This window comes from Mytilinidion resinicola (genome assembly GCF_010093595.1).
Source record: "Mytilinidion resinicola strain CBS 304.34 unplaced genomic scaffold BDZ99scaffold_17, whole genome shotgun sequence".
NCBI lineage: Eukaryota > Fungi > Ascomycota > Dothideomycetes > Mytilinidiales > Mytilinidiaceae > Mytilinidion > Mytilinidion resinicola.
This window is the reverse complement of record NW_022985453.1, coordinates 986853-1000255: the sequence shown is the minus strand read 5'-3', so window position 1 is coordinate 1000255 and position 13403 is coordinate 986853. Positions and strand designations below refer to the sequence as shown.

At 52.9% G+C, this 13403-nt stretch overlaps 6 protein-coding genes across 6 annotated transcripts in view; 3 read left to right on the top strand and 3 right to left on the bottom strand.

Annotated features, from left to right (window-relative positions):
- Positions 1-62: 62 nt before the first annotated feature.
- BDZ99DRAFT_501614 (uncharacterized protein) lies at positions 63-1422 on the bottom strand. The gene is made up of 2 exons (XM_033723834.1): positions 797-1422; positions 63-737 (listed from the first exon to the last, which is right to left on the bottom strand). Exons 1-2 carry the CDS (start codon positions 942-944, stop codon positions 268-270), a joined length of 618 nt encoding a protein of 205 aa, XP_033573063.1. The 5' UTR covers positions 945-1422; the 3' UTR covers positions 63-267.
- A 412-nt stretch (positions 1423-1834) lies between these two features.
- On the bottom strand, positions 1835-3767 carry BDZ99DRAFT_501613 (Zinc/iron permease). The gene is made up of 3 exons (XM_033723833.1): positions 3616-3767; positions 3382-3546; positions 1835-3326 (listed from the first exon to the last, which is right to left on the bottom strand). Exons 1-3 carry the CDS (start codon positions 3647-3649, stop codon positions 2131-2133), a joined length of 1395 nt encoding a protein of 464 aa, XP_033573062.1. The 5' UTR covers positions 3650-3767; the 3' UTR covers positions 1835-2130.
- A 1442-nt stretch (positions 3768-5209) lies between these two features.
- BDZ99DRAFT_539601 (uncharacterized protein) lies at positions 5210-7735 on the top strand (the record flags this gene model as incomplete). Its single annotated transcript, XM_033726674.1, has 3 exons — positions 5210-5762; positions 6028-6474; positions 6525-7735. The coding sequence occupies 3 exons, from the start codon at positions 5210-5212 to the stop codon at positions 7280-7282; spliced, it is 1758 nt and encodes a 585-aa protein (XP_033573061.1). The 3' UTR covers positions 7283-7735.
- Positions 7736-7970: 235 nt separating this feature from the next.
- BDZ99DRAFT_423548 (ChaC-domain-containing protein) lies at positions 7971-9419 on the bottom strand. The gene is made up of 6 exons (XM_033717033.1): positions 9322-9419; positions 9230-9261; positions 9087-9138; positions 8845-8932; positions 8477-8759; positions 7971-8404 (listed from the first exon to the last, which is right to left on the bottom strand). The coding sequence occupies exons 1-6, from the start codon at positions 9372-9374 to the stop codon at positions 8190-8192; spliced, it is 723 nt and encodes a 240-aa protein (XP_033573060.1). The 5' UTR covers positions 9375-9419; the 3' UTR covers positions 7971-8189.
- Positions 9420-10144: 725 nt separating this feature from the next.
- BDZ99DRAFT_423545 (cytochrome P450 3A30) lies at positions 10145-12499 on the top strand (the record flags this gene model as incomplete). Its single annotated transcript, XM_033717032.1, has 2 exons — positions 10145-10252; positions 10542-12499. 2 exons carry the CDS (start codon positions 10145-10147, stop codon positions 12048-12050), a joined length of 1617 nt encoding a protein of 538 aa, XP_033573059.1. The 3' UTR covers positions 12051-12499.
- A 666-nt stretch (positions 12500-13165) lies between these two features.
- Positions 13166-13403, top strand: part of BDZ99DRAFT_490478 (NAD(P)-binding protein) — a gene marked incomplete at both ends in the record, with an annotated part of 908 nt that continues 670 nt past the window's right edge. The window contains one exon of the mRNA XM_033723055.1: positions 13166-13396. Coding sequence (XP_033573058.1) covers positions 13166-13396 — 231 coding nt within the window. The remainder of the gene's footprint in view (positions 13397-13403) is intronic.

Genomic DNA, 13403 nt, shown 5'->3' with positions numbered 1-13403 from the left:
CAGGCCAGCGATTGACTCTGTAGATATTGTTACCAACACAACACGAAGTTCAATGCTGTGTACTTGAATAAGTGGAGGAGGTGTGCTTCGCGCACACCATCATTATCGTATTACAATACGCCTAATCTATCTAGGCTGGGGCCAGTTCAAAAACGCCAACCCAATGCAATATCCCCAGTTAGTCCAATCCCATGCTATGCAATGCCATTACCATTACCCATTTTCCGATCCCAATGCATTATCCCATAACCACTCCCTTCACACTCCCTACAACACCATCGCCACCACGCCCACCAACCCCGCCGCAAGCCCCACCGTCGCCATCGCCGCACCCCCCGTACTCGTCCCACTCGCCGTCTGCGTCCCCGTCGGCCCCCCCTTCGTAACCGTCGGCGTCCGCGTCATCGTCGCCGTCACCGTCCCATTCCTGACCCCAGTGCTCAACCCACTCGGCACGCCCGTGCCTATCAGTTTCCCGCTCGACACAAACCCCGTCGGCGTGGTCGCGTTCCCCACGCTCTTCGGCACGAGGCCGCTGCTACTCGCGTGTACGCCATCGTTGACGCACAGCACCGAGCCCACCTGCACGGGATTTGTGGCGATCAGCGCGGGGGAGGTCGAGTTGAAGGGCGCGGAGCCCGAACTGGTGCCGGCGGCGTCTTTGTAGGCGTGGCAGGAGACGGCGCTGAGGGCGGTGCCGGTGGCGGAGAGGAGTTTGATGCCGCAGACTTCTTGTACTGTTTTTGAAGGTGTTAGAGGGGTGGGTGGGAGAAGGGGGACAGGGGGGTAGACGTACGTTCTTTGGTGTAGAGCTCGCCGAGAGTAACGGTGAAGGTTTGGAGGTCGACGGGTTGGAGGCACTGGGTTGTTTGGAGGGTGACGGTTGCGGCGGAGGCGGTGGAGAGGAGGGTTGCGAGGAGGGCGGTTGCTGCGAAGGTCTTCATTGTGGCGGAGATGTGATAGTAATTCAGAAGAGATGAGAGAGTTGGAGGTTTGAGATAGTCAGATGGTGAGTGGGAGAGGTCAGTACTTGTATTAAAGCGAGAGTAGTTGAGAGATTGGAGTGGTATTGACGGATGGAGTGACGATGTCTTAGAGAAAGCTGAGAGCGGGTTTGCCTTTATACCGAGCAAAGCATTGCAGCCCTCCTACATATGAGACATCAGTGGATCGCTGCGATCAATACCAGGCGCCCATTACATCAGCGCTAGCCGGGGCATAGCCCGCAGAGCTGCTCCATACAGTGACGCGAATGGGGTTATACGGACGCGGCACCAGCCACATGGTGTTTCAGGCGCTCCGTGTCCCAGCCTCCCGACCCGACCCCAGCCCTCGTCTTCGTACGTCACGCCAGGGGCGCTGAACCTTACGTACAGGTTGGCTTCGCCGTATGGCGCAAACGTATACGAGTTTTGATGAGAGTGTGTGGTGTCGTGACAGGAGAGCGGTGGCCTCTTACGAACGATGCAGAGATCGGCGGCCAAAGGGGCGCGTCTTGGCACTAAAATATCACGGGTTGCAACGCCTTGAGGCGAAGCAGGCAGGATCTCATAGGGCCGAATTGCGGAGAAAAAGATCGGAACAGGGAAAAATAAAGGGGCCACATGGTTTATTTATAGATAAAAATAGACATAGGAGGCACGAGGCTGTTTAGTAGCACAGGTATTAAGGCTTCGAGTGCATATATAGACCCGAGATCGGGATTTCAGAGACACTGTGATGGCTCCACTCCTCTCCTGACGATTGACTAGGTTCGTTTGATGTTGCACGAGAGGCGAAGCTGTTGGGACATACGAGGCAAACATGGAGACTCACTCCCGATGACAGTCACGTGATGTATTCTAAGTTAACCAACAGTTAGAGCAGAGCGCATGCCTTTTCTAGACACTTGTCTCAGATGGATGAGCCTGGTTGGAGCACGCCTGACAATCAGATTGAGCTTATGCACACGAATGCTGTCTCTACTGAGGCAATGCTATTCTTCAATACCTACGCAGCGGAAAAGATGCATGTTAAAATCCAACTGTGAGGTTGCTCCATATATATCCTGGAAAAACCCTAATGCGCCGTTGCCATGCTGCTAAATGACCGCAAAGACGAAAGTGACATACACAGTGTGATTCAAGATGCCTATGCCCACGCACCCACCAGCGCCATTAAAAGGGCTCCACCAACCACTGCTGCGCACGCTTCTAATCGCCGCCGCCCATAAAGCGTCACGTAGCTCTCATCGCTCAAAAAGTCCTCCGCTAGCAATTCAACCAAGCCTGCAAAGAGCAACAGTCCGCTACTGATCGCGTTCATGACTCCGACCATAAGCAGGCCTGTCTGGCTCGCTGGATCATACAGATTGTGAATCCCAAGTCCGATAGCTTGCCCGATCGGCGTGGTAGTGCCGTACGCGAGAGCCATGAGCCAGGGTTTCGGAGACGACGGGTCAAAGCGGAGGGCTGCGATTCGCGCGCCTAGGGCTAGGCCTTCGAAAATTTGATGGAAGGAGATGGCGACGAGGAGCACGATGAAGGAGGTGCCCACTGCGACGGAGAGGGCCATTCCGATGAAGACGCTGTGGAAGAGGATGCCGGCTTCTAAGAGCATGCATTGGAGGAACAGTTTCCTTTGCTGGGCTTCGGTGAGGTCCTCGGGATTGGTGGCCCCTGGCGCGTGATTGTGGTTGTGATTATGATTATGGCGGTTTGCAAATCCCCGAGGCTTCGAGTTGCCGTTTAGGAGTCCGGATTCGTCGTCATCGCCAGGTATGGGGTGTAATTCGTCGAGTTCGAGATCTGAATCATCTTCATCATCTGCTGAATCTCGTTTGTCTGTGGTTGGTGGAAGTGGAGATGTCGTGGGGACCGAGGGTGACCGTCCTGCCATTAAACCCTCAGACGACTCTGCTATATCGCTAAGCACGAGATCTGGGGGATGTCCGTAACTGCCTGATCTAAATCTTCCAAAGCTGTTGCTCCGTTTATGCAGTGGTCGTGTGTGGCTGTCCCGAAATGCCCGGTGTTCAGTATCATCCCCCGGGAACGCATCATAGTCTGTCGTGTGGATATGCCCGGCCCCTCTAGACGCAAAGAACATTTCTATCCCCACAACTATCAAGACCGAGGTCATGGCGATGAGGCCGGGCATGGCCGGATAGCCCTGGTTCCAGAAGTAGGGGAGGCATGGATCCGTTAGGGATTGAAAAGCGGTCGGGAGGAGGTGGACGAAAGCAGTCGCTATCAAGACGCCGGTGCCAAAGTGTCGCGAGAGGAAGAGGATCTGGTGAGGGACGCGGAGGCGTGGAAAGCGGCGGACGATGATGGGAAAAGAGCACGCTGTTACCAATCAGTATTTCTTCAGCCCTAGGCTGGTAGCCGCGCGCGAACGCACCAGCCGTGCTCAGAGTTAGTATTATTATCAGCGCGGCAACATGCGCGGCGGTATTATAGTGGCCTTTTCCTCCTTTTGTCCCACATGGCGGTGGGTTTTCGGCGTCCTGTCGTCGTTGCAGCTCGGCGCGGAGGATATGAGTCGGGACTTCGGACCATGTCAGGCCTAGATCAAGCGATCGCATGGTCAGTCATTGTTGGAAAGCACTTTGAGCAATGGGGGCTTAAAACGTACTGGTTGCGGGATTGGTCCCGTCATAATGTGACATGTTCTGAGAGGCGGAGGTAACGGAGGAAAGAACTGGAGGCGCTGAGAGGAGACAACCGCACGCGCATCCTCTCGAGCGATTCGCCCTGTTCAGAGTGAAGCGTTCCGGCTGGTATACGTGGAGGGGGGGGTCCAAGGTTCCAAGGAATCTTTGCCAATGATGGCTCGGCGGAATTGTCGATGCCGGAAGCAGGCGAAACGTGGTTCAATAGTCACGTGATGGGCATGTGCTAGTTCAAGGGAATCAGTCCCGAGCCCTGTCCCTGTGCTTTTTTACGTGCGCGATATGTGTTGGGCTACTAGCCAAAGCCCTCTATCTATATGAAGCGCCTCCATCATGTTGTCCATCATATTGATAGAAGGATGCAGGAGTCTATCCTGGTATACTTGGCACCATGGTTCGACATGTGTATGTCAAATGGATTGCAACAACCTAGGAAGTACTTACATCAGCCGTTACGAGCGGTCGGTAAGCTTGGCGGCACCGGGTAGCCGAATATGTGGTTGCGTACACGTATCAAAGGCCAGGTCCATGGATTGAGTCCGATCCAGAGCTAACCGCTTTAGGAAAACCATATGGTCAACATCTCCCCATCCCCGCAACTCCTCGATCCTCACGTGGTTGTTCTATCTGGAGACGGAAGGCCTTGGCCATTGGAGAGAGATAACGACCAGCACGCCATATGCACGCCTACCTGAAGCCTGCTGTACGAACGTTGATCGGCAGATGCTAACGGCGGAGTTGATGCTCAGCCCTACCCGAATATGCTGTCAATGACGATCGAGGAGAGACGTAGATGCTTTGCATATAACTGCGGAACGCACTCGATCTGAGCACCGTTACGGATGGCCCTCTTACATGTTTCTCGTCTGGTGATGACACCCGTTAGCCTCGACATCAGTTCACACCTATCCCGCTCTAGGCATAGCGCTCTCCCTGTCTCTTTCTCGCCATCGCCCCAGGGCCCATCCTCTTTGCATCTCTCCTCCTGCAACCAGGGCGTCTGGGCGCTAATCGACCCTCCCACGGCGTTATTCGTTACCGAGCAACCAAAGAAATGTCCGTAACGTCCTTGCGAAGGCGACCTATGCATCCGTCAGCCAGTCGCCGCAGCGAGGCATCCTTATTCTACCGGCACATCGCTCCAGACAGAGGTACGTAGAATTTCTTCGACCAAGAAACGCTGACAACGTACAGGAAATCTCATGCTCAGAGGAACAGGCCGATGATATCGAGTCCGACAGCAAGGCTGAATCCAGGAACACTGGCCTAGACACGCGCGCCACTTCGGCTGCAGCTACTCTACCCCAGCTATCCGAACGGCAATGCGCCTCAGGGGCTAACCTCATACGGGCATTGTTAACTGTCGCCCCTCCACGCCTCAGTACCGCCATCGTTTCGATGCAGCAGCGACGGGCAGTAGGTCAACGCACCATGCGCATCAAATAGGCAATCCTGGGCTACTTTTCCACAAAAGCGCTATCTTAGCCTTGCCCGTCTCAAATCCCCTCTTCTACCTCTCTTGAAGCCTTCCCGTGGAGCCCTGGATGCGGATAGACGATGGAGGACCGGAAGGGCATCCCATCCAAGGGCAAGGAGAAGTCGAACCAGCAGCAAGCGCAACCTCCGCAGGCCTTCCTCTTCATCGACTCCTCCAAGCCCGCGCAAGGTTCCCGCCAAGGGCGTCGCAATGCTCGATCATTTGTCATGCAACGGGCCCGAAGGGAGCGGCCATGGTCAACAAGTAAAAATGCCGGCAAACAAGCCTCAGCGAGGAGGAGCTCTGATTCAGCGAGTGTCGGCACACCTGATGCGCCCTTGACCCAGCCGACAACGCCGCAAACGCCTGCCGATCTTCCCAGCGTTGGTGATATTGAGTATGCACAGTATGGCTCCTATACCGACAACAGCGTCTTCTTGTCCAAGCAGACTGTGTGCATCGAGTGCCAGATTTTTACTTGTCAGCCAGGCCAGTCCCTATGTCCCCGGTGCATCCTGCTCCCACCTAGTACCTCGTTTCGAACTGCCGGCATCGTCTCGGAAGGGCTCCTGGATCCTTTTGGGAGTTTCCCTGTCGAGGTAGACTCAAGGGTGTCCGAGCTCCTGACTCACTGTGAGTCTGCATTCTCGTTGCTCTGTTTTACTATGCGAGAGGCTGAAGTTGTTTGTGGTTGGGGCTTGAAGATCTGCATCGCTGGAGCAAGTGCTGTGGCCTCTCGCCCACGAAAGTCTGGCGAACCACCCTACTTAAGGACTTGTTCATGTCGCGCCAGCAGGATATTTCGGCTACATGCGCTATCTTCCCACTCCCCCACGAATGATGTCTGGTTTCAGCCAGCACCTTACACGCTTGCATAGGCACTAACGGCAAGCTGCAGTTCTTTCTGTCATGTCACCTGGCACAATAGCCGTCGACATACGTCATCAATCAGACCTGATAAGGACGGACTGGTTTGGCAGAGCTTTGGGAAATAGCGCCTTCATGCACAGCTTGTTATGTGCTGCCGCCGTGCATTTATATATTGTAGGCAAGGGTTCTTACTTCAGCATCGTATACCACAAGGCGCAGGCTGTAGCCGCCATAAACGCAGCTCTCTCAGATCCCGAGCTGGGTATCTCAGATGCTAATATTGCCGCGGTGTTCAACCTGCTGTGTGTTGAAGAAAGCCTATTGCTGCCATTCTTCCACGACGAGACATCGGGCGACGGGGAGGAACCCAATCAGCGCATGATCCATCTAAATGGCTTGCGACGCATGGTGGAACTGCGGGGCGGGCTGAGAGCAATCAGGACTCACCGGTGTCTACAGGCGTTTATACTTTGGTGTGTTGTGGCTCGACTTGTATTCCCAAACCGGATAGCAGTGCTGACTGAGCATACAGGCATAGCACGGCACATGCCATTGCTTCTTTCGAGCCCCCATACCTCTCACCCCTTGATCCAACACATTCATCGCGAAATCCAAACTCATCCGCCTACCGACCCGGCATTTCGCAGCACTTCATCAACCTCTGCCGAGCGGCCAACGTAAGAGATTCGCTCATCGAACTCGTCGACGATTTGCTGAACTTCGCGGCGGACCTCAATGCTTGGTTTGAAGATCCAGCCTGCCCTCTGGACCCTCTCGATATCCAAAACCACTCCAGCGTACTCGAATGCCTCTTCCTTCGCTGGCTGCGCAATGACTCAAATACCGAATCCGTTCGCATGCCGATCGAAGAGGCACTTTGCATCGCCCTCCTGATCTTCGTTGTTGGAGTCTCGGAAGCTGTGTCGCCCAACGCTGAACCACACTATCTACACTTTCCCCTAAGCAAACGACTACAAGACGCTCTCAGAGCTATATGCCGTCAAGACTGGATGTCCTGTCCGGATCTTCTTCTCTGGATTCTATCCATCGGCGCCATCGCCACCCTCGGTGCCCAAGACTTCTCATGGTTCATACGCCAGCTCACCGTAGCTTGCGGCGAGTTCGGAATAGCATCCTCTTGCAGCTTGATTGAGCGCTTAGAGCAATGTGTATGGGTGGGCTTCAAACTCAACCCAGCGGCCAAACGATTATGGGACGAGATCTCCCTGCTCAGGTTAGAGGATCGCCAACACCTCCCACTCAGAGTCCATACTCATACTTAACCGTTACACCCACTAGGCTCGGGCCATTAGCGATATCCATAGATATCTACTCCACCGGACCGCTCCAGTTCCAGGTTCCCGACGTCGACTACCACCGTTGGCAAACAAAGACCTGGTTCGACTTCGAAGGGCAGATAGTCCCGAAACCGATCGGAGCGAGGGTGTTTGGAGATGAAGGACTATATGATGCTGGGTTATTCTATGTCCGTATCACACCTTGAACGACCCCTCCCCCGTGTGTTAGCGTTGTTGAGAGTCGTTACTCTGTCGCACAGAATCTGACAATGCTATCTAGATGTTGGCTTCAAGAGATTCAAATCCCTTGTCCTACCAGTAAGCCCAAATAGTGCTCAAATCACAACGAACAAGACGGCCTTATGTCCGATACGATTTACGACTATAAAATGCCTAGCCGATCCCAGCATTACCAAAATGTTTTGGGAAGGAATACTCTGCTTTGATAATTCACGAACTTGATACCTTGCATACTCTCAACGTTTTATTTCCAGCAGGTTATGGACGGAGGCTTCTGAGCCGAATCGAACTACGATGCGAACCAAGACGCCGATGATAACACTACCGTCAGGTGGCGTTCAATCTAAGCTCATTCCTGCCTATTGCCAATACAGATCGGGTTCAGGAGGTGCTGCCGTAGCAGTAGTGGGTCAATCGGAAAATCTCAGCTTATATTTGGATTAATGAAGGGGCCTTACGTTCAACCGAATGCTCATTTTCAAGCATCAGCTGTGTGCTTCACACTACTCTCACCCTACATTTATTCGCAACCGTACGAGCTCTAGCAAGGTGGATTCTATTATTCAAACCGAATGCAACGATTTCCATCCAACACCTCTAACATCTCGGCGCCGCTCTGCCGACCTTACGCGACACTCAAGTCCACAGACCTCTACTTCTCAACCTCCTCCTGCTCCTCCGTACTACCGACCTTATGCAATTCTACCCCACCGAAATCCGCTCTCTTTATTTCTACTCTCTTTCCGTCGTCGCCCTTGTATTCTTTCCCCTCGATCTCCCTACACCTCGACACCAGATCACTAATATGCCCATCCCCACTCTCCGGACTCAGGCCAAGTAACGCCTCTTCCAGCATAAAGAGATACTCTATCGCTCAATCAGCGTTCACGCAATCCGACTTCGCAACTCTTTCTTCCCAGGGATGCTTCCGTCACGTACCTCTATTCTCCCCGCTCGGCCCCCGACTCTTCAAGATATGCGCTGCGAGTTCCTGGGGGTCTTGCGGGCCGAGGAATTGCGGGTTTTCAGGAAGGCCGATGTACACTAGACATTTGATCGGCTTTGGGACCGAGGGGTCGGCGGGGCTGTGTGAGGGGTGGAAGGGCGTGTATTGGATACTGTACCCGTTGATCTCGCGGATGTCGAGGTAGTTGCGGACTTCGGCCACGTGCTGCTGGGGGATGTGGTACGCAGCGCCCCAGGTGAGGTGGGGGGAGGGGTGCTAGTGGTTGGTTAGGGGGTGGACGCGGTGGCAGGGGATTGAGACATAAAAAGGGAGCTAGGTGATAGGAGAGCGGGAAACCAACCTCGTCAACAAGCGTCTCCCAATGCGCGCGGTCAATTAGCGTGACGACTCGTCCTGGCGCTTCGGGCGTGCCGCGGTGGTCCTCGCTACTCGTAGATACACCAACTTAGCTTTTGGTTTATTCCTGAGATAGGTCACGTGATAAGAACTCACCTCGCCTACATGATTGCTCATTAGCTCTGATCGCTCCTATGTGATTCACCCGGACTGTTTCGCGAATGGCTTTGGATGGGAAGGGTGTGTACCTGCCAGAACCGCCGCACGTAGCCCTCGATGTAGCCGGGGACTCTCAGATCTTAGGTCAAATTAAAAATCAGCCTGATTGCCCGAATGCGTGTATATCGACCGCTGCTTCTTTAGTGCATTAGCAAAGTCGAGGTTCTTACCATAATGTGGCGGTGGCTTCCATATTAGACTTCTACGAATTAAACTATTATTAGGATCTAGTACCGAGGTGAGTGTTGGAAAGGAAACGCACCCGTAGCCGAAAAGCCAGAAGTCGTCGTTTGCGCCGAAGTTATCGTCCGCCATGCTGACAGAGAAAGGATAAGATGTAGGGGGAAATGTTATTGCATTATATTCAGTTGAAGAGGACACTTTGTAGGCCTGGTAGGACGTGGTACTTGGTGGGGCGCTATTTGTCAGGGCCCGAGCTTCCCGATGTCGCAAGGAGGCGGGGATGTGAGATCAGAATCTGGGATGCGGAGTTCGTGGTTGGACTTGTCAACAGCAATCATATGTTTCATGAGAGTGCATCTTCGACACGATTGGATTAGCCTTCATACATTTACGATGAAAAAGCTACTGCAGATCTATCAGCGAAGCTGTGCTGAATGACGAGACAAGTGTAGAGCCATGCGGGCTTCAATCAACTAGTTCTACTACTAACACCTAAACGAAAATCTTCTTTAGTCAACTCTCTTCTTATTCTTTCTCAACAGTTATCTATCTACTTAAGCGATACTTATCTTAAAGCTGACACGACACTGACTTGCTATCCTAGCGCGGATCGCAAGCCTACTCCTACTCGTCGACCGGCCGTAGGCTAACAACGCCATGCTGACGACTAAAGAAGCTTCGGCCGCTTTGATGCCTCTCCTCGCGCCGTAACACCTAGAATAGACGAGCTTGCTAATGATGATCCTCCTCCTGGCGAATCCGTCGGGAGGGTGCGCAGCCACACAGTTATAAGGGCTGGGACCTCTGCCGGTCAGCTTGGGGCCTGGCTGACTACACGCGTCTCATTGCTGCCATCTCCAACGAGGTGTACTATCTGGAATCTGTGCAACCTCAATTTCATCATGTTCATCAGTCGTTTTACGCTGCAGGTTGGCCTGTCGATTCTCACAGCATGGCTGGTCTATTTTATTGCAAAGTTGGTGAGGGTGAGAAGATCGTATAGAAATTTGGTAGGTGGGGTGGTTTCTTTGCAGCTTTCCTCGATGCTCTTCAGCCCAAGCAGGCAGTCCCTCGTTATTGAGAGGTTCACTGCTCATCGCTCTTGACTAATACATGGCGAGGTGCATTGGTCGGCCAATGCTTGGTGTGAGATGTGACCGTACCGTTTTGGCAAGCTTGACACCTCGATAGATGTCCACAAGCTGTGGTAGATAGGCGTACCTACACCTATCCCGAAGCAAGACTCATCCAAGTACTCTAACTTGAGTGCCACACAGTTTGAAACTGACGTCCTCGTAGCCAAAACCTCCACACAGCTTTCTATGGGGCCACTTAAAGCTCATGGGGGAAATGACAGCCATGTTCCCATCAAACATGCATCCACACGCCCTCGTCACAACCATGTCTCAAAAGTACGACCTCCCAGGAGCATTCTACCTCGACCTTTGGCCTGTCACGGAACCCTGGCTTGTCATCACAGATCCCGACACCGCTCAGCATACCGTGCTGAAGGTCTATCCCAAGCATCACGCCAATGCCGACGTGCTGGAACCGCTTGTCGGATCTGGCAACATTGCTGCGGTCAATGGGGAAGAATGGAGGGTGCTTCATCGTATGGTCAGTCCAGCGTTCAATTCGACGCATATCAAGAATATGTCGGCTATGGTTTCAGACCAAGTAAAGGTTTTCGGGGACAAGCTGAAGAAATTTGCGGAGACTGGGGAGGTGTTTTCGTTGGAGAAGCAGCTATCACAACTACTGTTCGATACTACCGGAATGACGGTGTATAACATCCTCTTCCACGCACAGACGATCGAGAGCGCGTGGTTGAAAGACATGAAGGGTATCCAGGAGAACTGGGTCATCCAGCGGGAATCCTGGAACCCAATCACGAAAGCCGTCCACATCCTGAAGCGCAAAGCAGCCAGCTGGCGCGATAACCGCTACGTCAAGCAAAAGATCATCGAGAGAGTCGCTGAAATCAAACGAGACAACGTCGAGCTGAAATCACGAAGAGGCCTCAGCATCCTCGACCTCCTCCTCTTCGACCGCTTAGAGGAGTTCAAGAACTCGAACAAAAGCACGGCAGAGATCCTAGACAAGAAGTTCATGAACATGATGCTCGTCAACCTGAAAGCAATCCTCATGGGCGGCCAGGGTACCACAACCGACACCCTCTGCTACATATTCATGCTGCTCTCCCTCCATCCCGTCGCCCTCGCACGTCTGCGCGCTGAGCACGACGCCGTCTTCTCTCCCTCCACCATCACCACGCACGACATGATCCGCGACACCCCGTACAGGCTCAACGACCTCCCCTACACCACCGGTGTAATCAAGGAAACACTCCGCCTATATCCCGTCGGCTTCGTCGTCCGCTCTGGGGATCGTACGGGGCACCTTCCTTACAACGGCGCCCAGCTCCCAACCGCCGCCCACATGATCTGCCTGGCGCACCCGACGATGCACCTCAACCCCTCCATCTTCCCGTCGCCGAAGGAGTTCCGCCCAGAGCGGTTTTTGGACGGCGCTGAGGTGGAGATACCACGCAATGCGTATCGGCCGTTTGAGCTCGGTCCCAGGGGGTGTTTAGGAAAGGAACTCGCGATGGACGAGATGAGGATTGTGCTGCTATTGACTGCGCGGGAATTTGACTTTGAGTGTGCAAACGTTGTGCCGAATGAGAAGCCGCGGTGTGAATGGACGGATTTGGATACCGTAGTAGGCGATGTCGCGTTTCAAGAGTTGGGGTTTGAGGCGAAGCCGAGGGGTGGGATGATGATGAAGGTATCTAAGAGGGTTGTTTGAGTAATTCAGGCGGCTAGTGTGTGTATATATGGGTGGTATGCGATGCTCGAGCGGGTGCAGCAGACGTGGGCAATTGGTCAACAAGCAACCGCTGCACCTACTGACGAAAAGTTCGAATGGACCGTGGTTGGAGATTCTTTGATGGGAAGTTTCTTTTGTTTTCTGCCTTCATTATTTTTGTCTCGTGTACGAGGGGTTTGTTTTCATTATGTTGCGCTGTGTGATACTGTCGTCGATGTTCTTGGACTAGTCGATCTTTCGTTAGCGCTTTCACGTTCTTTCAAAGGCATTCTTTTAAATTCAAATCATTACTGAATTCAGCAGAGGCGGTAACGACTTTCCTTGAGCCTAATTCTATTTCAAACCATTACCAAATTCAGCAGAAGAAGCAACAACGTGATTCGATCTTGATCCTTTTTCAGATCTTTACCAATCATCAAGCAACCATCCCGTATGATTTTGTCCGTCCGTATTTACCTCTAAGACGAGTCAAGGTGAATCCAAAGCAAGCGTTTCTCGCGAAAATCCGAAAGAGTGTAGCGGCGGAGTTCCTCCAAAGAAACCCTGTAACGCAGATGTCTCGGGCTCTTAGGAGTAGCAGGCCTGAGCTTAACGTATAGGGAATCCTGCTTAAAAGAGAACTAATCTAGCTAGTACTGGGAACTCATGCCTTCATAGACGATATATCTTCAACGTTAAAGCGGTCTAGCGCATCTGGCTGATATTAGCCCATTCATCAACCGAGGATCGATCAAGAGAAGTCAACTATCTCTATTGCAAACGCACACGAGCGGTCACTAGCGTTATCTCCGCGAGACTTTCAAGCGGCTACCATTGAGTACATTAATCAGTTGGACCGAACGTACGCAATCAGGAACGTTAAGTGTCCGACTACCATTGGACGAAGCTCGGATGGGGCTTGCAGCTGATTTCTGAACCTCGAAGTTACTAATCTTCCTCAGCCCCCGGACGTACACAAGGTATTTTAGCTCGAATGCATACTCTGAAGATATGTTTGAGAGTACATATACTTAAGTAGAAGAAGCCAAGGAACGTAAATATTACTACATCATACCTCACTACCTCCGCTTCCTACGATACCATATCCTTTCAAGATGCCACATACTCTCGTCACCGGCGCGAACTCCTTCGTCGCCTCCCACATTATCAATGAATTGATAGCCTCCGGCCACACAGTGACCGGCTGCGTCCGTCGTCCCACTGCCGGCGACGCCATCCTCAACACCCACCCTGAATGGCAAGAAAAGCTCTCCATCGCCATAGTCGAAGACTACACCCAGCAAGACGTCCTCGACAAAATCTTCAAGGCACGCCAATACGACCACGTGCGTC